The 24,268-nt window shown below is 71.2% G+C and overlaps 2 protein-coding genes across 2 annotated transcripts; both read left to right on the top strand.

Moving 5' to 3' along the window:
- Positions 1 to 1,038: 1,038 nt before the first annotated feature.
- HR (HR lysine demethylase and nuclear receptor corepressor) lies at positions 1,039 to 21,937 on the top strand. Its single transcript, XM_075444697.1, has 25 exons — positions 1,039 to 1,283; positions 1,645 to 1,790; positions 1,896 to 2,107; positions 2,159 to 2,335; positions 9,831 to 10,631; positions 11,233 to 12,088; positions 12,641 to 12,830; positions 13,610 to 13,821; positions 13,892 to 14,044; positions 15,301 to 15,387; positions 15,472 to 15,578; positions 15,736 to 15,814; positions 15,962 to 16,125; positions 16,263 to 16,487; positions 16,561 to 16,732; positions 16,847 to 16,922; positions 17,051 to 17,181; positions 17,273 to 17,371; positions 17,451 to 17,590; positions 18,054 to 18,221; positions 18,315 to 18,443; positions 18,535 to 18,593; positions 18,761 to 18,842; positions 21,313 to 21,487; positions 21,750 to 21,937. Exons 1-25 carry the CDS (start codon positions 1,039 to 1,041, stop codon positions 21,935 to 21,937), a joined length of 5,073 nt encoding a protein of 1,690 aa, XP_075300812.1.
- NUDT18 (nudix hydrolase 18) lies at positions 21,160 to 24,177 on the top strand. The gene is given in 5 exon segments (XM_075444839.1): positions 21,160 to 22,146; positions 22,231 to 22,444; positions 23,472 to 23,620; positions 23,622 to 23,843; positions 23,845 to 24,177. Coding segments are annotated over 5 exon segments (975 nt in total). The 5' UTR covers positions 21,160 to 21,990; the 3' UTR covers positions 24,079 to 24,177.
- The last annotated feature ends 91 nt before the right edge of the window (positions 24,178 to 24,268 follow it).

Raw genomic sequence — 24,268 nt, forward strand, 5'->3', positions numbered from 1 at the left:
GACCCCCTGGGCTGCGTGGGGCTGTGGGGGGGGTCCCCGTGGACTGGGGGTGCTGGGAGGTGGGTGCTGGGGTGCAGGGATGCCTCCCAGCCCCTCCTCGCAGTAGCCGTGTTCCCCACAGCGTGGCAGCAGCCGCTGTGGCCCCGTGGGGACACCCGTGTCCCCGGCACCCAGCCAGAGCCGCGGGCAGGCGTCCCTGTCCCCACGGCCACCGGCAGCCGCCCTCCCCCTGCCAGGGCTCCCCGATCCCACCCCGGGGGTCTCGGCTCCCTTTGCCCCTTCTCGGGGGGGGACTTGTCCCCTGTCCTGGCATGGGGCGCGGGGCACAAAGCCTCGGCAGGGTGGCACAAGAGGACAACGCTGCTCGAGTTGTCCCTGCTGTCCCCCGCTGCCCCCCTCGCTGGCATCCATCCCCTCAATCCTTCCTGCCCTCACCCCTCAGGCCAGCTTTATTTTTAGCCCCTGGCTTCTTTCTGCCTTTGGGGGTCTTCCCAGGGCAGGGGGAGGGGGCAGCTGCCCCCCGGGGGGCGGGCAGGGGTGTTGGAGCAGATTAGGCGGAGGTGGCTGGATTAGCCACGGAAAACTGTCCCGGAGACGATTAGGGAAAGCAGCGGAGAAGGAAGGCCGGGTGGGGACAGCTCGAGGGCCGGGGGGCTGCCCGTAATCCCCCCCAAGCCGCTTAGGGAGCGCGGTTCCTCCAAGGATACGGCCCGGGGAGGCTGCTGGGTCGCGGGGCTCCCCCGGGCCGGGGTACCGCAGCCCCCTGACCCTGCCGGGAGGATGGGGCCGTGCTGCGAGACGTGCTGAGCATCGTCTGTCCCCAGGATGGGAGGTCGGGGGGGGGGGGACCGCTTTTTCCCAGCTTGGGGAAACTGAGGCACGAGCACTGGTGACTTCGAAAATGGAGGTGGGAAGGGAAGCAGGCGTCCCGGCCCCTCTTTTGGCAAGTGTCCTGCGTATTCCCCGGGGAGAGAAACCCAAGCGAGGGACAAAAGCTGCCCGGGGCGGTGCAGCCCCCCCTCCCCGGTGCCAGCGCCGATGGCAGCTGCGTCAGCTCGCGGGGCTGTGCCAGGCTGCAGTCAGCAAAGCCGTCATCTCCCTCGGCTGGCAGCTCGCCTGACCCCAGCTCACCCCGCTGCGGTCCCCTCCGGGGAGGGGGTGCCAGGCTCCGCGGGCAGCGGGGGGTCCGAGCCCCGGTTGCCCCTCGCCCCGGGACGGGGTCTGTCCCCAGCGGAGCGGGGAGCAGCGTACCCCTGCCACGCACGGGGGTCGCGGGAGGTCACGTAAGCCGGGTGGCTGGCGTCCCAGTAAGCAGCTTCCCCGCTGGGAAGGCATTAATGGGAGCCAGGGTCAGGTCGCTGGTCCTGCCAGCCGCCCCGCTGTGCCCCCCGCTCCCCTCCCAGGGCTTCCCCGCTCTCCTGCCCGCGTCCCTGGGAGCTGGCAGGGGGACCGGGTGACGCAGGGGTGTCCCCTTTCCCGGCGGGACACGCTGGATGCTCCGGGGCAGCGGGGTACGAAACCCTGGTGCCCGTTCCTGGAGGGCACAGCCCGCCGGTGCCTTGGCACTGCCTGGGGTCAGCGCTCGGGGGCTGCCGGGGCTGGTGTCACGGGGGTGGCAGCCCCAGCTCTGCTCCCCCCACCCAGGGACCACCGGGACGCAGGGCAGCGGGGCCGTTACTCATTAACGGGATCTGGTGGCTGGACCCCCCGGGAGCTGCTGGGTGCTTTGGGTGCCCAGCACCCCGCTGCACCCACCCTCGGCCCCCTCATGCAGCCCCCCGTGCCGCTGGGTACCGGCTGAGCCCCCCAACCCACGCCGGTGGCCAGCCACGCTCCCCCAGCCCCCCCCCACCTTCCTCCCTGCCCCTTTCCCAGCTCGTTTTACCCCACTGCAGCCCACCCGGGGGGCTGCTGCCCTTCCGGAGGGGGGGTGATGCCGGTGCCATCCCTGAGGCTGCCCCCCAAGCTGGCTGGTTTGGGGGTCCCTGCCACAGCAGCACCCTCCCACAGGCTGGCCCCACCCCGGCGAGGGTCCGGGGGTCCCCTGCCCCCCATCCACGTCCCCCACCGTGCCCGCCGGCTGAGTCAGCCGTCCCGGGGGGGCCATGTGAGGCCGCGCACACATGGCTCCCCGCTCGGCGCCGCGCTGTATTTTTAGCAGGCGGGATCAGGAGCAGAAGGCTGCCGGTTGTTTCGAGGCAGGCTCGTTTCTGGCAGCCCCCGGGGGAGCTCGCAGCTGCCTCCCGCCGCAGAGGGCAAGCGGGAGCGATGCCGAGCTGCGGGCAGGGGGCTCGGCCGGGCAGGGGATGAAGGCTCCCCCATCACTGTTGAGCAGGTAAGATCTTCCTCCTCTATGCTGCGAGGGGGACGCAGCACCTCTCTTGCAGCCCCCCCCCCCCCCCCCCCCCCCATCATGTCCTCAACCGCACGCCTGCCCCTGGGCTGCCATCACCCCACTTCGAGGAAGAGGATGGTGAGGAAGAGGGTGGTGACAGGAGGGGCCGAAGAAGAGAATGGCAAGGGAGAGGATGGCAGGTGGGAAGCGTGGTGGCAGGAGGGGCCGAGGAAGAGGGTGGCCAGGAAGAGGGTGGTGGCAGGAGGGGCCGAGGAAGAGGGTGGCCAGGAAGAGGGTGGTGGCAGGAGGGGCCGAGGAAGAGGATGGTGAGGAAGAGGATGGCGGGTGGGAAGCGTGGTGGCAGGAGGGGCCGAGGAAGAGGATGGCGAGGAAGAGGATGGTGGGTGGGAAGCGTGGTGGCAGGAGGGGCCAAGGAAGAGGATGGAGAGGAAGAGGGTGGCCAGGAAGAGGGTGGTGACAGGAGGGGCCGAGGAAGAGGATGGCGAGGAAGAGGGTGGCCAGGAAGAGGGTGGTGGCAGGAGGGGCTGAGGAAGAGGATGGTGAGGAAGAGGATGGCGGGTGGGAAGCGTGGTGGCAGGAGGGGCCGAGGAAGAGGATGGTGAGGAAGAGGATGGCGGGTGGGAAGCGTGGTCGCAGGAGGGGCCGAGGAAGAGGATGGCGAGGAAGAGGATGGTGGGTGGGAAGCGTGGTGGCAGGAGGGGCCAAGGAAGAGGGTGGCCAGGAAGAGGGTGGTGGCAGGAGGGGCCAAGGAAGAGGATGGCGAGGAAGAGGATGGCAGGTGGGAAGCGTGGTGGCAGGAGGGGCCGAGGAAGAGGATGGTGAGGAAGAGGATGGCAGGTGGGAAGCGTGGTGGCAGGAGGGGCCAAGGAAGAGGGTGGCCAGGAAGAGGGTGGTGGCAGGAGGGGCCAAGGAAGAGGATGGTGAGGAAGAGGATGGCAGGTGGGAAGCGTGGTGGCAGGAGGGGCCGAGGAAGAGGGTGGCCAGGAAGAGGGTGGTGGCAGGAGGGGCCAAGGAAGAGGATGGCGAGGAAGAGGGTGGCAGGTGGGAAGCGTGGTGGCAGGAGGGGCCAAGGAAGAGGGTGGCCAGGAAGAGGGTGGTGGCAGGAGGGGCCAAGGAAGAGGATGGTGAGGAAGAGGATGGCAGGTGGGAAGCGTGGTGGCAGGAGGGGCCAAGGAAGAGGGTGGCCAGGAAGAGGGTGGTGGCAGGAGGGGCCAAGGAAGAGGATGGAGAGGAAGAGGGTGGCCAGGAAGAGGGTGGTGGCAGGAGGGGCCGAGGAAGAGGATGGCGAGGAAGAGGGTGGCCAGGAAGAGGGTGGTGGCAGGAGGGGCTGAGGAAGAGGATGGTGAGGAAGAGGATGGCGGGTGGGAAGCGTGGTGGCAGGAGGGGCCGAGGAAGAGGATGGTGAGGAAGAGGATGGCGGGTGGGAAGCGTGGTGGCAGGAGGGGCCGAGGAAGAGGGTGGCCAGGAAGAGGGTGGTGGCAGGAGGGGCCAAGGAAGAGGATGGCGAGGAAGAGGGTGGCCAGGAAGAGGGTGGTGGCAGGAGGGGATGAGGAAGAGGATGGTGAGGAAGAGGATGGCAGGTGGGAAGCGTGGTGGCAGGAGGGGCCGAGGAAGAGGATGGTGAGGAAGAGGATGGCAGGTGGGAAGCGTGGTGGCAGGAGGGGCCGAGGAAGGGGCGTTCGAGGTGACGGGGGTGTGGGAGGACACGGCTGAAGGAATGCTGCATCTCCCCCCCCCCGCAGCCGCCTGTCCCCCCCGGGGACCCGTCTGTCCCCAGCCAGCCCTGCTCACAGCCTGGCCCTGCCTGCGTGGGGACGCAGCTCCGTGTCCCGGGGCTGGGTCCCCTTCCCCGCCGTGACACCAGAGCCTGGGCATTCCGGGGACCGTGCTTTGGGGGTGCTGGGGACCCCTGCTCCGGGGAGCAGGTGGCATCACCAGGCGCCAAGGGAAACTGAGGCACTGGCAGGAGGAGCGGGCAGGGGGCTGCCCGTCGTCCGTGACTCTTTTCCCCGTGCCAGGAGCCGTGCTGCCCCATGGCCATGGCCGGCCGGCAGCGGGGACCCCCGGGAGCGCGGCGGGCGCGGGAGAGGGGTCCGGGCTGAGGGCTGGAGACCCCGGCTGCTGGCAGGTGGGTGCGGTGGGCAGCGTGCCCTGCCTCTCGGCGCGGGTGGCAGAGGGCTGCCCGTGTCCCTGGCTGCCGTCCTAAGCCCTCGGCCCCCGGGGGTGAGCTTTTAATTGCATCAAGGTATTTGAAGCTGCTGCTTGGAGGTGGTGTGGGTAAACGGGAGTCGTGGGTAGGGCGGGGGGGAGCCGAGGGGGTGGCACTGGGTGGGCACTGGGACAGCTCGTCCTGCCTGTCCTCCCTTGGGATGGCAGGGAGGGATGCGGGGAAGGGGGCATCCAGCAGCATCCATCGCCAGGTCCTGCATCCCCCTGAGCACCCTCCTGCCCAGCGCGGGGCTGGCACACGCGGGCATGGGCACCGCTGGCCAAGGTGGGGTCGGTCCACGGCTGGACCCTCGCGATGGGGACAAGCTACCTCGCTGCCCCCCACCTCCTCGCCCCATCCCGCCCTGGGCCGTGAGGGCGTGCGGCACCCGAGAGCTGCCCGGGAACGGGGCGAGCTGTGCCACCCGCCATGGGTCCGGGGGGTTGGAGGGGCAGGGGGTGTCGGGGTGCTGCCCCCCCCAGCCTGGGCGAAGCGGCTCGTCGCTCCCCAGCAGCGCAGCGAGCAGGATCAAGGGGTGCTTACTCACCTCCCCGGGGAGAAAGTGGGTGCTGGGTGCCGGGAGCAGGGTCGGACCCGGGGCAGCCGCCGGGGCCGGAGGGGAGCGCGGCTGCCAGAGCAGTTGGGCTGTGGCCCTAATTCCCAGAAAGCTGCTCGTGTGGGAGTGAGTGTCCTCCCGTGCCCTCCGCTCCGCCGCAGCCTCCAGGCTCCCGAAGGTTTGACGTGGGCTTTGGGTTGTTTTTTTTTCTTTATTTATTTTTTTTTTCTGAAGCACCGGGCGCAGATCAGCGAAAGCTCTCGCGGCCATCGCGCCCGGTGCCGGGCAAGGGAGGCTGCCTTCGTCCGCCTGCACCCTCGTCTTCCTCACCTGCGCCGCGGTGAAGGCAGGTAGGTGCGTGCTGCGCTTGGTGCCGGGGCTGGGAGGAGGAGGAGGAGGACGAGGAGGAAGGACTGGGGCTGCGTGGATGCGGAGGATGCTGGCGGGGGCTCTGGGTAAGCTGGAGAGGGGGCACGTGGAGTCCATTTTGCAGAAGAAGGTTGGATTTCAGGCTGCTTTCCCAGCTGCAGGTGGGTGGTGGGTCTGGGTGCTGCCAAGCCCTCCCATGGGGTGCCCGGAGCCGGCTCAGACAGGGCAGGGGACACGGGCACCGGGACAGGGGACACAGGCACCGGGACAGGGGATGTGGGCACTGGGCCAGGGCTGGCAGGCTCCTCAGCTCCCTGCACCACCGGAGCATCAGCGCAGAGAGGGGCTGCCGAGGGTCCAGCCAGCCTTTTGCACGGGGACCCCCTCCCCAGCGCTGGAGCATCCCGGAGCCCCCTGCCCCGCTCAGCCACGCAGCCCCCACGGTCCCAGGGGGGGGACACAGCGTCCCCCCGCCCCGCGTCCTCGGGCCTCGAGCGGGGCAGGGATGCCAAGGGTTCTAATTCGGGCTCTTCCGGCCCCCCACCGCGTCTTTCTGGCTTGGCTCGTGGGCGTTCGCCGGCCCCTCCGCTCGCCCTCGATTTAAGGGAAAAAACAGGGAGATTGGAGCTCCGGGGCTGTGCCAAGCCACCGAGGCAGAGTGGTTCCCCCCACCCCGCCCGGGGGGGTTCCTCTCCCAGCAAATCCTGTGCTGGGAGCCCAGTCTGGACCCCCCGGGGGACCCTCGGTGGGTCGGGTCGTGCCAGGGCAGGCAGGGAGCGGAGGGACCCCGGCTGCTGGGGCTGGGGTGGGACGGTGGCCAAGCCGCAGCCGGCAGCGTGGCTGCCCCGGGGGGGGCTTGGCGAGGGCCTGGGGCTCCCTGGCACGGGAGGAGCACCCCCGCCATGGCTGGGAGCCGAGGGCAGCCGGGACAGCGGGGCGCGGGGAGGGCGCAGCGCCCGGGGATGCTGCCCCGGTGCAGGGTGGGAAATTCCCTCCGGTCCCTCCAGCATCCCCTCGCTCCCTGCTCTTTGCCCCAGCGAGGGCTGCTCAGGGCCCCCTCCTTGGGGCATCTCCAGCCCCCTCCTCGCCCGACCCCCTCCTCGGCACTGCCGCCATGGTCCCGGTCCCCGTGGGCGCCCGCCGACCCACCGCGCCGTGCCAGGGTGCCGCAGACCCTCCCCAGCCCCGCCGGAGCCGTCGTCCCCGGGGAGCGGAGGGAGGGATCGGGAAGGGAGTTTGTCTTTCGGCACCTTCTCATCGAAGGAAGGCGCGGGCTCACCCACGCCCCGAGCCCTGTCTGGGTCCCCTCCCTGTTCCCTGGCACCCGCTGGGTGCAGCGAGCAGCAGCCGGGCACCGCAGCCCCCCGACCCCCTCCCCAGCGAGCGGCGATCGAGGGGGTCCCGCTATGGGTTCACCCATGCCGGAGGTGGGATGGGGGCTGCTGGGTGCCCGCTGGCGTTGCGAGGGGAGGGTGGTGGCACCCCGAACCACGGCCGTGGCCCGGCCGGGAGGGGTTAAGCCCAGCTCCTGGCTCCCAGCGGGGCCAGACCGCGCGGCAGCTGCTGAGCGGTAACGAAGCCCGTGGTCGGACGTTAATCAGGCTGCTGGGCTCATGCGGGCTGTGCCCTGCCTTCACCCCGTCGCCCCCGGCCCCGCCAGCCCCCCGCACCGAGCCGTGCCGCGGGAGGCTGTGCGGGGCGGCTGCGGTTTGCGTCAGGCGTGCGAGCGGTGTGCGGGGTGGCCCTGGGACACGCACACGTTACATAAACCCCCCCGGCATCAGCCTCCCCCGGTTCCTCACTGGGAGCCCAGAAATGGGGCACCCACCACCCGCTTGACCTGCTCCCCTGGGAGCACGGCCCCCCCGGGCACTCCAGCATCCCCCCCCCGGGCACCCGGCTCCAGCATTCCCCCTGGGTACCCGGCTCCAGCATCCCCCCCCCCGGGCACCTGGCTCCAGCATCCCCCCTGGGTACCCAGCTGCAGCACCCCCCCCCCCGGGCACCCGGCTCCAGCATTCCCCCTGGGTACCCGGCTCCAGCACCCCCCTGGGCACCCGGTTCCAGCATCCCCCCTGGGTACCCGGCTCCAGCATTCCCCCCCCGGGCACCCGGCTCCAGCATTCCCCCCGGGCACCCGGCTCCAGCATCCCCCCCGGGTACCCAGCTGCAGCACCCCCCCCCCCCCGGGCACCCGGTTCCAGCACCCCCCTGGGCAGCCGGCTCCAGGATCCCTCCCCCCTTTGGCACCCGGCTCAAGCATCCCCCCCTGGGTACCCAGCTCCAGCACCCTCCCCAGGCATCCGGCTCCAGCATCCGCCCCCCCCCCCTCCCCCCCCCAAGCACCCGGCTCCAGCATCCCCCCCCCCAGGGTACCCAGCTCCAGCATCCTGCCCGGGAGCGGGCGCTGGGCGCCGGTGGGTCTGGGGTCGGCGTGTCTTGGTGCTGGGGGGTTGGGCGTGAGTGGGGGGACGCTGTGTGAGTGCCGGCGGGGTGATGGTCCCGGCTCTCGCCCGGTGGGCTGCGAGCAGCGGTTGAAGCGGCTCAGCAGGATGGCAGCGTCGGGATGCTCCGTGTCACCCCCCCGATCGCACCCACAGCCAGGAGGGAGGCAGAGGAGCTCTGCCTTCATCCCAGGCAGCCAGGTTGAGGCCAGACCCTTCCCCTTTGGCAAAACCGCCGGGGTTGTGACCCCCCCCCCGGGACCCCCAGCCCGTGGGGTGGCTGCGTGCTCCGTGCCAGGCATGCCACTGCCAGCCCTCCCTGGCACCGGGGCTGGGACGCTTGGCCCAGTCCCGGTGTTTCTCCCACTCCAGTTTGGCCCGGAGCGGGCGGCCGGCGTCTTTCATCGGCACCGGGGCGGCTGGGCCCCGCGTTGCCGAACAAAGGGCGCTTTCTTCGCGCGGTGGCACAGCACGCCTGCCCGCCTTGGCACGGCCGCCGGTGCCCGCGCCGGTGCCCGCGGGGCTGGGCGGCATCGCCGGCACCGCGCCGGATCCCGGGCGTCAGCCACCCCAGCAGCGCCCAGTCGCTGCCGGAGCCGGCGGAGCCCGCACGCTCGCCGGGAGCGGAGCCATCGCCAACCGGTCCTCCCGCCATGCTCCAGGCTGCCTAGAGCCGGGGGAAGGTCCCGCTCGCTGCCACCACCCCGAGACCCCCCCCCCAGCACACCGGGACCACCCCGCTCGCAGGACAATAGGCAGGAGGAGCACGGAGACCCCCGGGCCAATGGATCAAAAACTCCAGCTCCAGAATTCGGAGAAGAACGTCCCCAGGGCCGCCCGGGCGGCTTTCTGCCTCCTCCAGATCCCGGAGCCGGACCCCTTCAGCCTGTGGGTCTAGGCGCTCCCGCTCGCCCAGCTTCACCTCGCCGGGACCCGGTGCTGCCGGTGGAGACCCCCCCGTTCACCCCGGGTGGCGGGGTCCCCCATGGACCCTCCAGGTAGCTGCCGGCGCTGTGGGACGGCGGGGATGCTCGCCGAGCGGTGGGATCGCCTTCGTGTGCTCTGGGTGGGGTGAGGGGCAGGGGACAACGCCTGGGGGGAGTTGGGGGCACTGGGAAGGGGACCTGATGGGTGGCTCTGGGGACACACGCTGCTCCGGTCCCTGTCCTGGCTGCCTGCCCGGCCACCGAGGCGGCTTCGTCCCACCCCAGAGCGGGGCTGTGATTTTGCAGGGACCCTCGCCCGTGCCCCTCGGCTCCTCCGGCTGCCGGGCAGGAGGGCAGGAGGGCAGCGGGTGGCATTTGCTCCGCCGGGAAGGGATGCGACCGCGGGCTGCGGCGAGGACTGGCTCCGACCCCCGCGTCTGCGTGTGGCCTGGGTCCCGGAGCAGCTTTAATCCAGCAAATCCCCCCAGGCGTTTCTACCAGGAGGGGCCTCTGGGAGCCGGGAGCTCCCCTCTGGCTCCAAGCCCTCCTGGGAAGCGCAGCCCAGCCCTGGCCGGAGGCGAATACCTGCGCGGGGCAAGGCCTCCCCACGCTGGGTGCCGGGCGCGGGGCCAGGCTGGGTGCGGAGGGACGGGTGGGCGCGAGGAGCGTCCCGGCCGCCAGCTCCGCCGGGCTGGGCGCAGGGTGGGGGGGACACGGGACGGGGTGGGAACGCGTGCTCCAGCGTCGTGCCCTCCCGGGTCGTGCATCCCGATGGATGCTACGGGGCAAGGGACCCTGGGGTCCCCTCGACGTGCTGGGGAGCCTCCCATTTAGCATCGGAGGATGGACCTGGGGGGGGGTTGAAAGCAGCCCCCCCAGCACCAACCCCCACCATCCCAGTGCCTCAGTTTCCCCCCCATTGCAACCCACGCCTGGCACGCCCCACCGATGCCCCGCTCTCCGCCCGCAGGGTCCGGCCAGCCCGGGACGACGCCGAGCACCACATGAGCGGCAGAACGGCACGGCCAGCGACGCGACGATGGCGGAGCCCCCGCCGCGGTGGACGAGAGCCCAGGACGGAGCGCGGGACCCCCGCGGGATGGAGAGCAGCGGGGTGGTCCTGGCCCGAAGCGCTGCTGCTGCCGAGCTGGGACTCCCGGGCTACGTGGAGCCCGGCAAGCTGAGCTCTGGAGCGGAGAAGGGGTGTCCCTGGAGGGGCTCCGAGGGACGCTCGGGGTCGGGCCGGGAGCTCGCCAGCGGCTGGCTGGGCTGCCCCTTCCCACCGGACCCCCTGTGCCTCCCCAAGGACGGAGCCCAGCTCCCGCCCCGCAACGGGCAGCCCAAGGCGGGCTGGGCTGAGCCCTGCAAGGAGCGCCCGGGGCCACGGTGGGCTCGGGCTGTGCTGGCCCCCCTGGCCCTCCACAGCCCCGCGTACCACCGCTACCCCCTGCCCTTCCCGGCGATGGAGAGCCAGCGCCCTGGCACCGCCGGCAAGCCCCGCGCCGGGGACGGGGACTGGGACCCCCCGGCTTTCCGCCACTGCCCCTTCCTCCTGTCCTCGCTGCTGCCCGCCGGACCCCCGGCTGACCCCCCGTTTGGCGGCGGGGGGCTGGAGGGACCGGGGGCGATGGGCGACGGGCGCTTCGCCGGTGCGGACTGGCACCTGGGCTCCTCCACGCCTGCTTGGGGACAGCCCCTCTACCTGGGGCTGCCATCGAGGTGCAAAGCGGCTGCGGACCCCTTCGATGGCCGCTCCGGCTCGGGGAACAAGGTAGGCAGCCCCGGACGGGCGCGACGGAGCCTGGCTCCCTCGGTGGCACGGCTCTGGCTCCGGAGCGGGGATGCTCGGGGCTGGGCTCCCTGGCTCCGCTCCCCCGCTGAACCCCGTTGCGAAAGGCGATGCTGGCACCCGCGCCCAGGGCAGGGCCGGGCTGCACCCGGCGTCGGCAGCCCCCCGACTCGCTCCTGCAGCTCGGCAGGGCGGTGGCAGGGGGTCCCAGCACCCCCTCCGGGAGATGGGGCGATGTGCCCCGGGGGGTGATGCTCTCCTCCGCGGGGCAGCCCCCGTGGCGTGGTGCGAGCCCCCGGGCAGGAGCCTGGCACGGGGGTGGCGGAGCTGCCAGCCCGTGGGTGCGCCCGTCGCGCCCTGGGAATTCCTTTCCCACGCGGGCAGGGGTGACGCGGGCACCCCACGGGCTCGGCTGCCTGCGGCTGGAAAGCACCGGGCAGCTGCCCGGCTTGGGAGGGTGGTGAGGGGAAACTGAGGCAGGGGCCACGGGATGCTCCTGGTCACCACCTCCCAGCGATGCGGGTGACGGGGACCCACGTCTGGGGGTGACACCAGCCCTGACAGCCCCTCTGCTCCCCTCCAGGAGTTGTACCCCAAGAAAGAGCCCGGCTTCCACCCCCCGGCCAAGGACCGAGCGCCGTCGCAGCTGCTGGGCAAGGGCCAGGACGGAGACCGGGAGGGGGAACCGGCGGTGCCGGAGCTGCCGGGAGCCCCGTGGAGGGATGGCCGAGCGGGGGGCAGCTCGGCGGTGCCCACTCCCCATGCCCGCACGCCTCCCCCCAGCGCCAGCCGCTCCCGCTTCCTCCTGCAGCCGGGGGTGGTGGGGGGCTGCGGGGGCCCCTGGGTGGGCACACGGCCCCAAGCTGCCGATTTCCCCCTGGAGCCAGGGCCAGGCCGGCCCTCCGAGCCCAAAGATGAGCGTTTGCCGTACCAAAGCCTCCAGCCCGGCTCGCCGCCGGGACTGGGGGAGCCAGACCCATCGCCTCCGCTCACGGATGGGCACTACCCGCCGGCCCTTGCCAAGCCAGAGCCCCCCCCAGCTTGTCTCTGCACCACGCCAGGCTGCGATGGGTGCCCGGGGGTGGGCTACGAGGTGCTCGCCCCCTTCGAGCCCACCCTCGGCATCCCCGGGGTCCGCTTTCCGTGCCCACCCAGCAACCACACCAAGCTGAAGAAGACCTGGCTGACGCGGCACTCGGAGCAGTCGCTGCCGCGCTGCAAGGCTCCGCGCCGGGACGGTGGTCCTGAGCCAGCCGGCGACGGCAAGCGCTCGGCCAAGCGCCCGCACAGCACCGCCGACGGACCCCGCGCTGCCGGCGAGGGTGCCGGGGAGGCCAAGAGGGGTGTGAAGGCCACCGAGCGCACGGCTGCGGCGTGCCCGGGTGATGGCACGGAGAGCGGAGGGGACCCAGAGGAGAGGATGGAGCTGGGAGAAGGAGGTAAGGCAGTGGGGCCACCTGAGAAATGCTTCTAAATATTGAAGGGTGGGGGTCAGGAGGACGGGGCCAGACTCTTTCCAGTGGTGCCCAGCAACAGGACAAGGGGCAACGGGCACAAACTGGAGCAGAGGAAGCTCCAGCTGAACCCGAGGAAGAACTTCTTCCCTCTGAGGGTGACGGAGCCCTGGCCCAGGCTGCCCAGGGAGGCTGTGGAGTCTCCTTCTCTGGAGATATTCCAGCCCCGCCTGGCCGCGGTGCTGTGCAGCCTGCTGTGGGTGACCCTGCTTGGGCAGGGGGTTGGGCTGGGGGACCCCCAGAAGGCCCTGCCAACCTCAACCATTCTGGGATTCTGAAATGTTGCTTTGGGGACCCTCAGTTGGAGCCCTCCTTGGGGAGCTACTGGCCCCTCAGCCCTGACCTCTGTAGATCTCCAGCCCTACTTTCCAGCCCTACTTTCTGGCCCAGTTTCCAGCCCCCGCCGCGGCGTGCCAGTCCCTCCCGGCCGCTGTGTCCCCACGCGCGGTGTCCCAAAGCACCTCCTGTCTCCCCCAGACCCGCCGAGCCGTGCCAGCCCGGCACCGCAGCGGCCGTGGTGCCTGCAGAGCTTGCCCTGCACCGCCCTGCCCGAGAGCATCCCACGGTGCTGTGCCTGCACAGCCCGGGCTGTGAGGGACCCCGAAGGCGAGGAGGAGGAGGAGGAAGATCCTCCCGAGAGCACTTGCAGGCTGCTGCGCTTCCGCAGGTGAGCCCGGGGGTCCTGGCGAGCTGAGAGCCCTGCCCAGGGCGGGGGGCTCCTGGTAGCCCACGTCGGGATGCAGGGAGCATCTTCTCCTGTCACCCTGCTTTGGAGCATCCTCTCCTGTCACCCCACTATTGAGCATCCCCTCCCATCACCCTGTTTTGGAACATCCTCTCCTGTCACCCCATTTTAGAGAACCCTCTCCCATCACCCTGCTTCAGAGCATCCTCTCCTGTCACCCCACTACAGAGCATCCTCTCCTGTCACCCTGCTTTGGAGTATCCTCTCCTGTCACCCCACTTTAGAGCATCCTCTCTCATCACCCTGCTTTGGAGTGTCCCCTCCTGCCACCCTGCCTTGGAACATCCCCTCCTGTCACCCCATTTTAGAGTGTCCTCTCCCATCACCCTGCTTTGGAGCATCCTCTCCTGTCACCACATTTTAGAGCATCCCCTCCTGTCACCCTGGTTTGGAGTATCCTCTTCTGTCACCCCACTTTAGAGCATCCTCTCCCATCACCCTGCTTCGGAGCAGCCTCTCCTGTCACCCTGGTTTGGAGCATCCCCTCCTGTCACCCCATTTTAGAGCATCCCCTCCTGTCACCCTGGTTTGGAGCAACCTCTCCTGTCACCCCATTTTAGCGCATCCTCTCCCATCACCTCGTTTCAGAGCATCCCCTCCCGTCCCCCCATTTCGGAGAACCCCTCCCATCCCCCCATTTCCCAGCATCCCCTCCCGTCCCCCCATTTCGGAGCACCCCCCCCGTCCCCTCTCTCCCGCAGGTTTGCCGTGGGGGACGGCGGGGACCTGCGCGTCGATGGCTTCTGCAGGCTGGGGGACGCGGAGGGGGAGACGCCGCAGGCAGCCGGCCCCGGGCCAGGGAGCGGGGGCGCGGGGGGCAGCCGCTGCCTGGCCAAGTACTTGCTGGGGGTCCTGGGGGACCCCTTCTGCGAGGCCGTCCGCAGGGACAGGGACGCGTGGCCGGGAGCCGAGGGTGAGCGGGGACGGGGGCAGGGGGGGTGACGCCGGGGGGCTGGGGAGGCTGAGGGCTGTGTTTCCCGCAGGGGTGACGGCCTGGAGGCGGGGGGAAGGAGCCCCCCAGCTCTGCGACGCCTGCCAGCGCGGCTTCTTCAACTCCCACTGGAGCTGCGCCAGATGTGGCTTCCAGCTGTGCCCCGACTGCCACCGCAGCAGGCAGGGGGGGGCTGACGGCCACGGTACGGGGCTGCCCCTCCTCTGCTGCACCCAGCGACCCCCAACCCTTCCCCATTGCCCCCAGCCCCCCAAACCCTTCCCCATTGCCCTCTGCAGCACCCCAAACCCCTCCCCATTGCCCCCTGCCCCTCAACCCCTTTCCCATTGCCCTCTCCAGCCCCCAAACCCTTCCCCATTGCCACCTGCCCCCCAGCCGCCCCACTGCACCCTGCAGCCCCCCAAACCCTTCCCCTATTGCCCTTTGCCCCTCAGCCCCCCCACTCCACCCTGCAGCCCCCCAACCCTTCCCCATTTCCCCCTGCACCCCAAACCCTTCCCCTATTGCCCCCTGTGCCCACCAAACCCTTCCCCATTGCCCCCTGAAGCCCCCCAAACCCTTCCCCATTGCCCCCTGTGCCCACCAAACCCTTCCCCATTGCCCCCTGTGCCCCCCAAGCCCTTCCCCATTGCCCCCTGCAGCCCCCAAACCCTTCCCCATTGCCCTCTGCAGCCCCGCAAACCCCTCCCCATTTCCCCCTGCCCCCCAACCCCTTTCTCATTGCCCTCTCCAGCCCCCAAACCCTTCCTCTATTGCCCCTTGCCCCCGAGTCCCACCACTGCACCCTGCAGCCCCCCAAACCCTTCCCCATTGCCCCCTGCAGCCCCCCCAAACCCTTCCCCATTGCCCCCTGCCCCCCAGCCACCCCACTGCACCCTGCAGCCCCCCAAGCCCTTCCCCATTGCCCCCTGCAGCCCCCAAACCCTTCCCCATTGCCCTCTGCAGCCCCGCAAACCCCTCCCCATTTCCCCCTGCCCCCCAACCCCTTTCCCATTGCCCTCTCCAGCCCCCAAACCCTTCCCCATTGCCCCCTGCCCCCCAGCCACCCCACTGCACCCTGCAGCCCCCCAAGCCCTTCCCCATTGCCCCCTGCAGCCCCCAAACCCTTCCCCATTGCCCTCTGCAGCCCCCCAAACCCCTCCCCATTTCCCCCTGCCCCCCAACCCCTTTCCCACTGCCCTCTCCAGCCCCCAAACCCTTCCTCTATTGCCCCTTGCCCCCCAGCCCCCCACTGCATCCTGCAGCCCCCCAAACCCTTCCCCATTGCCCCCTGCAGCCCCCCCAAACCCTTCCCCATTGGCCCCTGCCCCCCAGCCCCGACGGCCACCGCAGCAGGCGGGGGTCTGACGGCCACGGTACGGGGATGGGGAGGGGGCTTACCAGGGGGTGTCAGCCCGGTGGGGGGCTTGGCGGGGACGAACACACCCTCTCCCCCCGCAGAGGGTCCGGCGCGGCTGCCTGAGTGCACCCCGGGGCGAGACCACCACATCGCGTCCCTCGTCCCCACGCAGTTCGTCCCCACCCGCAGTGAGTGTTGCCCCCCCAAACCCCCGGACCCCCCGACCCGCTGCCCGAGGCTGACCCTGTCCCCGCCCCCCCCCCCGTCCCCAGCCCTGACCCGGCTCTGGAAGCTTCTCCACGAGGTCCGGGCCAAGGTGGGCATCGAGTCGCACTGTCCCTGTGGGGAGGGGGCTGTGGAGCCCCCAGGGAGCAGCCAGGTATGAGTGGGTCACGGGGGGGGGGGTGGGAGAAGGGGTGCAGGTGCACCCCAATCTCTGCAAAAGGGTGCTCGGGGGGGTCTTTTGTGCGTGATGCCGGGCAGGGGATGGGGGGGTGGCTCCCCGACAGATGCCCCCATGGACCCGGGTGTTGCAGGAGATGCTGGGGGTCACGGAGCCCACCCTCCAGGCCAGCAGCCACGGCCACGCCGACACCCCCCAGCCCGTCAAGGAAGGTAGGGCTGGCTGCGGCCCCCCCGCTGCGGGGAGAGCCCCTCTGCGGGGGGGTCGGGTGCTGCACCCCATCCCCTACTCGGTGCCGGGTGGGGGGCGAGAGGCGGAGGAGGGCTCGGGCAGCCCTGACCCCTTTCTCCCCCGAGCAGAGAGCCCCGAGGGGGGGCCGCCATCGCCGGGGCAGCCCCCCGCCCGGGGGGCCACGCAGACCTCCAGCCTCTGCGACCTCCTGGCCTCCACCGCCGTCAAGCTGTGCCTGGGGCAGGACGGGGTGCGCATGGCCTTCGCCCCCGTCTCGCCTGCTTTGCCCAGCGTGAGTCCCGGGGTGGGCAGGGCACCCCCAGCCCCTGCTGCCCCCCCCCCCCCCCCAACCTTTGGCATGGCTGGGGGGGCCGGCGTGGGCTGATGGGGCTGATGGGGCTCCCCTATTTCACTCCCCCCCCCCCCAAGGACAACCACTTGACCAGCATCCTGGACAGCATCATCGCTCGCGTGGTGGAGAGGAAGATCCAGGAGAGGCAGGCGGGGGGCGAGCTGACCCCCCCCAGCCACCTGGGTCCCCCCGGCCCCCCCACCTCCCACTGCGTCCTGGCACCCAGCGGGCTGCTCTGGCTGCGGGACCCCGACCACCCCAGCAACTACGAGCTCTTCCAGGAGCACTGGCGGCGGGGCCAGGTGAGCCCCCACCCACCCCGGGGACGCGGACCCCCCCGCCCCAGCTCCCGCTGAGCCCCGGCTGCCCCCACAGCCCGTCCTCGTCTCGGGGCTGCAGAAGCGGCTGGAGGGGCGGCTGTGGGGGCCCGAGTCCTTCCGCCCGGTGCGGGGGGAGCGGGCGCTGGAGGCGGTGGATCTGCGGGCGCCGGCGAGCCGGGTCAGGGTGAGCAGCCGGGAGTTCTGGGACGGCTTCGCCGCCAGCGCTGGTGAGCGTGTGATGAGTTTGTGGGGTCTCAAGTGTAAGGTTTTTGGGGGGGGGGGTGGGGTGTCGAAGCGTCAGCGGCACGACGCCAGCGTCCCGCCGTGCTCCGTCACCGCAGCATGCCCAGAGCCGGAGCAGCCCGGCGGGGACCTCCTGAAGCTGGAGAGTGGCTTTGGGGACACGGATCAGCGCCGGTAGGTGACGGCAAGAGGCTTCGCCGGGGTGTGGGGGGGGCTTCCCCCTCTGCCCATCCCGGTGTTGGGACGCAGCGAGCAGGGCTGGGGGGCAGCGGGGGCGGCTGGTACCCGGTGTCCCGCCGCAGGGATGCCAACCTGAGCGCCAGCTTGCCGCTGCCGGAGTACTGCCGGACCACCGGCCGCCTCAACCTGGCCTCCTACCTGCGGGGCCGGCGGGGCCGGCGATGGCTGCGCCCGCGCCTCTGCGTGGCGTACGGTGAGTGCTGCCCGGCTGGGGGGGGGGGGGGGGGGCGAGCCGGGGTCCCCCCCGACCCGCAGCGACGCTCGCCCACCGCTCCCGCCCGCAGGAGTGCGTCCCCGCGACCGGACCCTCGGGACCAAAAACCTGACGGCGGAGGCGGCCGACACCGTCAGCGTGCTGGTGCACGCCGCGGCGGCACGGCGGGGTACGCCGGGAGCAGGGAGGGGGGGCACCGCGCCCCGGCTCCCCCCCCGCCCACCCCCTGAGCACCCCTCTGCCCCCAGACCTCCTCCTGCAAGCCGACGCCGAGGGTCTGGACGCGACGCTGAAGGAGCGGCTCTGGGACGCCGGCGGCCGGCCCGGAGCCCTGTGGCACATCTTCCGCGCCGAGGATGCCGGACGCATCCGGGATTTCTTGCAGAAAGTGGGTGCCATCACCCCCCGGCCCCCCCCCCGGTCCCCCCATCTCTGGCTCCGCTGACCCCCACCTCCCTGCAGGCGTTCGAGGACCGAGGGTGGGCATGGGGGGCTGTGGAGGAGCCCCCCCGGCTGTCCCTGGTCCCCCCCGGCTCCGCTCACCCCCACCTCCCCGCAGGCATGCGAGGACCAAGGGTGGGCATGGGGGGCTGCGGAGGAGCCCCCCCCGGCTGTCCCTGGTCCCCCCCGGCTCCGCTCACCCCCACCTCCCCGCAGGCGTGCGAGGACCGAGGGTGGGCATGGGGGGCTGCGGAGGAAGCCCCCCTGGCTGTCCCTGGTCCCCCCGGCTCCGCTCACCCCCACCTCCCCACAGGCGTGCGAGGACCGAGGGTGGGCATGGGGGGCTGTGGAGGAGCCCCCCCGGCTGTCCCTGGTCCCCCCCGGCTCCGCTCACCCCCACCTCCCCGCAGGTGTGCAAGGACGGAGGGCGGGCATGGGGGGCTGCGGAGGAGCCCCCCGCCCGCTACCTGGACCCCTCGCTGCGGAGGCGGCTGCGTGAGGAGCACGGGGTGCGTGGCTGGACCCTCCTCCAGTTCCCGGGGGACGCGGTGCTGGTCCCCGCTGGGGCTCCCCACCAGGTGAGCAACCCCTCCCCACCTCCCCGGGGGGCAAAGCCCGATGGGGAAACTGAGGCACGGCGGAGCCCCTGACGCCGCCGCGCCCCGGGGCAGGTGCAGACCCTCACCGGTACCATCAGCGTGGAGCAGCGGTTCCTCTCGCCGGAGAACGCTGCCCGTCTCCGGGACCACAGCGTCCAACCCCCCGGGGCCGCGCGCGCAGCTCCGTGCCCAGGTGGGTGGGTGGGTGGTGGGGGGCTGCGGAGGGGGTCCCGGTGCGGAATGAGGGGCCTGACCCCCCCCCCCCCCCATCCTGCTCTTTGCACCCGTGCAGCTGGACGCCATGATCTTCTCCGCTGTGCGGGAGGCCGTGGGCGCGCTGCGGGGCTGCAGGTGAGGCGGCCATGGCACGGCGGGACGCTGCTGGGACGGAGCCAGCGTGGGCACGGCCACGGCCACGGCCCGCCACGCCGCGGGGGGCTCGGCGAGCGGGGAATAAAGCGTCTGCAGCTCCGGCACCCGCCCTCGGCGTCGGCCCCTGTGTCCCCATCCGCCATCAGGGACGGGGACGGGGGCGGGGGCAGAGACGGGGTCTGGGGGCACCGGGTGCTCCCGGCCCTGGGCCGTTGGCCGAGCCCACCGGTGAGATGAGCTCGGCGCGGTCTCGGCGCTGGGAGCCCCGCGGGGAGCTGGAAAAGGCCGGGACATGGCGGCTCGTCCAGCGGGCCGGGGGCAATTAGCGCCGGGCAATTAGCGCCGGGCAACGGGGACTGTGAAATGGGCACCATGCACTGGGCACCGTGCAATTAGCGCCGTGTAATTAGCGCTGTGCAACGGGCACCGTGCAATGGGACCGTGAAATGGGCACCATGCACTGGGCACCGTGCAATTAGCGCTGGGCAATTAGCGCTGTGCAATGGGCACCGTGCAATGGGACTGTGAAATGGGCATCATGCACTGGGCATCGTGCAATTAGCACCGGGCAATTAGCCCCGTGCAATGGGCACTGTGCAATTAGCGCCGTGTAATTAGTGCCCTGCAATGGGCACCGTGCACTCAGCACTGTGCAATTAGTGCCATGTAATTAGTGCCCTGCAATGGGCACCATGCAATGGGCACCATGCACTGGGCATCGTGCAATTAGTGCTGTGCAATTAGTGCTGTGCAATCAGCGCTGTGCAATTAGCACCGTGCAACGGGCACCCTGCAATGGGCACTGTGCACTCAACACCATGCAATTAGTGCCGTGTAATTAGTGCCATGCAATGGGCGCCGTGCAATGGGCATCATGCACTGGGCACTCAACACCATGCAATTAGCGCCATGCAATTAGTGCCATGCAATTAGCACGGTGCAACGGGCACCCTGCAATGGGCACTGTGCACTCAACACCGTGCAATTAGTGCCGTGTAATTAGTGCCCTGCAATGGGCACCCACGCACTGGGCATCCTGCAATCAGCGCCGTGCAATTAGGACCATGGTAATTAGCACCGTGCAATCGGCGCCGTGGAATGGGCACCATGCAATGGGCACGGGCACTCGGCACCGTCCAATCAGCGCCGTGCAACGGGCACCGCGCAATTAACACCACGCAATTAACCTCCACCGACCGCGCCACGCCACTCTGCGCCACCGGCCTTTCCCCGCCCCTCCCGGCCCCTTTTAAGGCCAAGCCCCGCCCCGCAGCCGCGCGGAGAAGCGGCGGCAGGGCTAACCAATGGGAAGCGAGCCTCCCTGGCAGCGCGGCCAATGGGCTGCGAGCTCGGCGGGCGGGGGCGGTGCCGCGGAGCCCCGGGACGCGGTGAGTCCGGGCGCATGCGCGCAGCGAGGCGGGGGGGGCTGGGGGGCTCTGCGCCCCCTCCCTGCGCCCCTGCGCTCCCCTCCTGCCCCCCCAGCCCCGAACCCCTCCTGCGACCCCCAGCCCTGCGCTTGCTGCACCGAGCAGCCCCCCGACCCTTCTCCTATTGCACGCTGCGCGCCAAGCCCCCCCGCTGCACCCTGCAGCCCCCCAAACCCCTCCCCACTGCAGCCCCCCGAGCCCCTCGCCATCGTCCCCTGCCCCCCAACCCCCCCGCTGCATCCTGCAGCCCCCCCCCCAAACCCTTCCCCTGCTGCACCCAGCGACCCCCCAACCCTTCCCCATTGCCCCCTGTGCCCCAACGCCCCCACTGCACCCTGTAGCCCCCCCAAACCCTTCCCTATTGCCCCTGCAGCCCCCCAAACCCTTCCCCGCTGCACCCTGTAGCCCCCCAAACCCTTCCTTATTGCCCCCTGCAGCCCCCCAAACCCTTCCCCGCTGCAGCCTGCTCCCCAAACCCCCCGCTGCACCCTGTAGCCCTCCCAAACCCTTCCCCATTGCCACCTGCCCCTCAGCTCCCCCACTGCACCCTATAGCCCCCCAAACCCTTCCCCGCTGCACCCTGCTCCCCAAACCCCCCCACCTGCACCCTGCAGCCCCCCCCAACCTTCCCCTGCTGCACCCAGAGACCCCCAGACCCTTCCCCATTGCCCCCTGCACCCCAAACCCTTCCCCATTGCCCCTGCAGCCCCCCCCCCAGCCCGTTCCCCGGGACCCCTCTCCCTAGCTCACCCCCCCAGCGCGGCCCGCCCTCCCTCCTCGGCCCCCGCGCCCCGCAGCCCGCTCTCCCCTGCCCCGCCGCACCCTGCAGCCCCCCTCGCCCCCGCAGCCCCCCGCGCCTCCCCCCCTGCGCGCCCCACGCTCGCAGCAGCCCTTCCCCTGCAGCGCCCTGCAGTCCAGCACCCCCTGGCCCCCCCAAACTGGTGACCCCTGGGCCAGCCCGCCCAGCACCCCGCAGCCCAGCCACCCCTTCTCCCCCAGCATCCCCCAGTCCAGCCGCCCCTGCTCCCCCAGTATCCCCCAGTCCAGCCACCCCTTGTCCCCAGTATCCCCCAGTCCAGCCGCCCCTGCTCCCCCAGCGTCCCCCAGTCTAGCCGCCCCTTTCCACCCAGTATCCCCAGTCTAGCCGCCCCTTCTCCCCCAGTATCCCCCAGTCTAGCCGCCCCTTCTCCCCCAGTATCCCCCAGTCCAGCCGCCCCTTTCCCCCCAGCGTCCCCCAGTCCAGCAAACCCTTTCCCCCCTCCCTCCTGCAGTCCAGCAAACCCTTCGCCTCCTTCGGCTTCCCCTGCGTCCTGCAGTCCAGCCAGCCCTTCCCCTACCGCAGCTCCCCCCGCATCCCCAAATCCAGCCAGCTCTTCCCCTACGCCCCCCTGGACGCCCCCCAGTCCAGCCAGCCCTTCCCCTCCTCTACCCCCCCGTGCCTCCCCAGTCCGGCCAGCCCTTCCACTACCGCAGCCCCCCCCGCCTCCCCAAGCCCAGAGACCCCTTCCCCTATTATTTCCCATCCTACACGCTCCAGTCCAGCCAGCCCTTCCCCTCCTGTGCCCCCCTGGGGGTCCCCCAGTCCGGCAGACCCTTTCCCTTCTGCCCCCCTTCCTGCATCGCGAAGGCCACCGAGCTCTTCCCTTGCTACGTCCCCCCCCCGCCCAGCAGACCCTTCCCCTCTTACACCCCCCTCCACGTCCCCCAGTCCAGCAAACCCTTCCCTCCAGCCCCCCGCAGCCGTCGGGAGACCCCTTCCCGCACTGCACCTCCCCGTGCCCCCCGGACCCCCTCCCTCACCGCCACCCCAGCCCAGCCAGCGCAGGGGCTCCCTGTCCCCCCGCTTGCACGTCTGGGGGGTGCCCTCCCCCCCCCAAAACCCCCGCCACCCCCTGAGCCTGAGGGCTCTGCTCCCCCCTCCCCGCCCAGCCTGCGGGACCCCCGCTCCCATGGGGGAGGCTCCGGTGGCCGAGCTGGATGCGGTGCTGGGTGGCGGCGGCTGGGACGTTGGGGGGAGCTTGGAGAGCCCCCCCAGACCCACCGACCCCATCCGCCTGGGGAGGAACGCCTGCTACGTCGTCCTGGCCGTGCTCTTCAACGAGGAGGTGAGGCAGCCCCCCCGTCCCCGCCCCGAGACCCCCACCCCGGCGGTGCCCGCTGCCCGCCCGACCCCTTCTCCGTCCCCACAGGACCGGGTGCTGCTGGTGCAGGAGGCCAAGGCCGAGTGCCGCGGGAGGTGGTACCTGCCGGCGGGGCGGATGGAGCCCGGCGAGGGCATCGTGGCCGCCATGAGGAGGGAGGTGAAGGAGGAGACGGGGCTGGAGTGCGAACCCCTCACCTTGCTGGCGCTGGAGGAGAGGGGGCCGGCGTGGATCCGCTTCGCCTTCCTCGCACGCCCCACCGGTGCGTGCCTGGGCTGCCTGGTGCTCCGGAGGGGGGGTTGGGGGGCACGGGGCTCGCTTGGCACATCCCCAGCCAGCCCCGTGATGGACATCGGTGTCCCCAAGGCAGCCCCAAGATGGGCATGGGTGTCCCCAGCCAGCCCCAAGATGGGCATGGGCGTCCCCAGGCAGCCCCGCAATGGGGCATGGGTGTCCCCAGCCAGCCCCAAGATGGGCATGGGCGTCCCCAGGCAGCCCCGCAATGGGGCATGGGTGTCCCCAGCCAGCCCAAGATGGGCATGGGTGTCCCCAGCCAGCCCCAAGATGGGCATGGGTGTCCCCAGCCAGCCCCGTGATGGGCATGGGTGTCCCCAGGCAGCCCCAAGATGGGCATCAGCGTCCCCAGGCAGCCCCATGATGGACATGGGTGTCCCCAGCCAGCCCCATGATGGACATGGGTGTCCCCAGCCAGCCCTGTAACAGGGCATGGGTGTCCCCAGCCAGCCCCATGATGGACATGGGTGTCCTCAGCCAGCCCCATGATGGACATGGGTGTCCTCAGCCAGCCCCGTGTTGGGCATCAGTGTCTCCAGCCAGCCCCAAGATGGGCATGGGCGTCCCCAGGCAGCCCCCGTGATGGGCATGGGCGTCCCCAGGCAGCCCCATGATGGGCATGGGTGTCCCCAGCCAGCCCCTCGATGGGGCATCGGTGTCCCCAGCCAGCCCTGTGATGGGACATCAGCGTCCCCAGCCAGCCCTGTGATGGGCATCCCCCAGCCAGCCCTGTGCCAAGGCATCGGTGTCCCCTGCCACCTCTGTGCCAGGCCATTGGCATCCCCTACCATGATGGGCATCAGAGTCCCGTGCCAGGGCATCGCTGTCCCCTGCCAGCACCATCACCAGCACTGGCGTCCCCCCACCAGCCCCGTGCTGGGGTCTCGGTGCCCCCACCAGCCCCGTGCCCGGTTGCTGGCACCCCTAGCCCAGCACCAGGGTCCCGCGTCCCCTGCCACCCCCGTGCCAGGGCATCGCTGTCTCCCTGCCCGCAGGTGGGACCCTGAAGACCCTGGAGGAGGCTGATGCCGAGTCCCTGCAAGCGACGTGGTGGGCTGGGGACCCCTGCGCGCTGCCGCTGCGAGCCCTGGACATCCTGCCCTTGCTGGACCTCGCCGCCCGCTACCGCCGCAGCCCCCCGCACCCCCCCGACGCTGCCGCAGGACCTGCCCTGCGCCCAGCTCTGCTTACGGCTCCTGGTGGCCTTCGCCAACGACGCCGGGGACCTTTGGGTGCTGCTGGCCACGGCCGGGACCCCCGGGACCCCCCGCCTGCCCGTGGTGGCCTGCGGCACGTCCCCGGCTGAGCTCCGCGGGGGGCTGCGCCTGGCTGCGCTGCGGCTGCTGCGGGACTGCCTGCCGCCGGACCCCCCGCCCGGGACCCCTGGGGCTGCTGGGGCTGCAGCACCGGGCTGGGGGTCCCGGGGGGGCCGATGGCGTCTGCTTCAACGTTCTGCTGAGCATCCCACCCGGCAGCCCCGCGGCTGGCCCCCCCGAGACGCGCAGGCCCCAGTTCCACTGGTGGCACGTGGAGGAGGAGAGCTTGAGGGGCCCAATCCTGCAGCGGCTCCGGGCTGCGGCCACCGTGCCCGTCCGCAGCTAGAGCCCGGCAGTGGGCATGGGGGGAGGTCCGAGGGGACGCGTGGCCGGGGGTCCTGCCCGCAGCGCTGCAGGCGAGAACCCCAGGACGTCGCTGTCTGGGGCTGGGGGATGTTTCGGGTTCACTGTGGGTGGGGGGGGCTGAGAGCCAGCCAGAGCAGAAATAAACCCGGCTGCTGCTTCTTGCACCCGCC

The sequence above is a fragment of the Opisthocomus hoazin genome, chromosome 28 (genome assembly GCF_030867145.1).
Source record: "Opisthocomus hoazin isolate bOpiHoa1 chromosome 28, bOpiHoa1.hap1, whole genome shotgun sequence".
In the NCBI taxonomy this organism is placed as follows: domain Eukaryota; kingdom Metazoa; phylum Chordata; class Aves; order Opisthocomiformes; family Opisthocomidae; genus Opisthocomus; species Opisthocomus hoazin.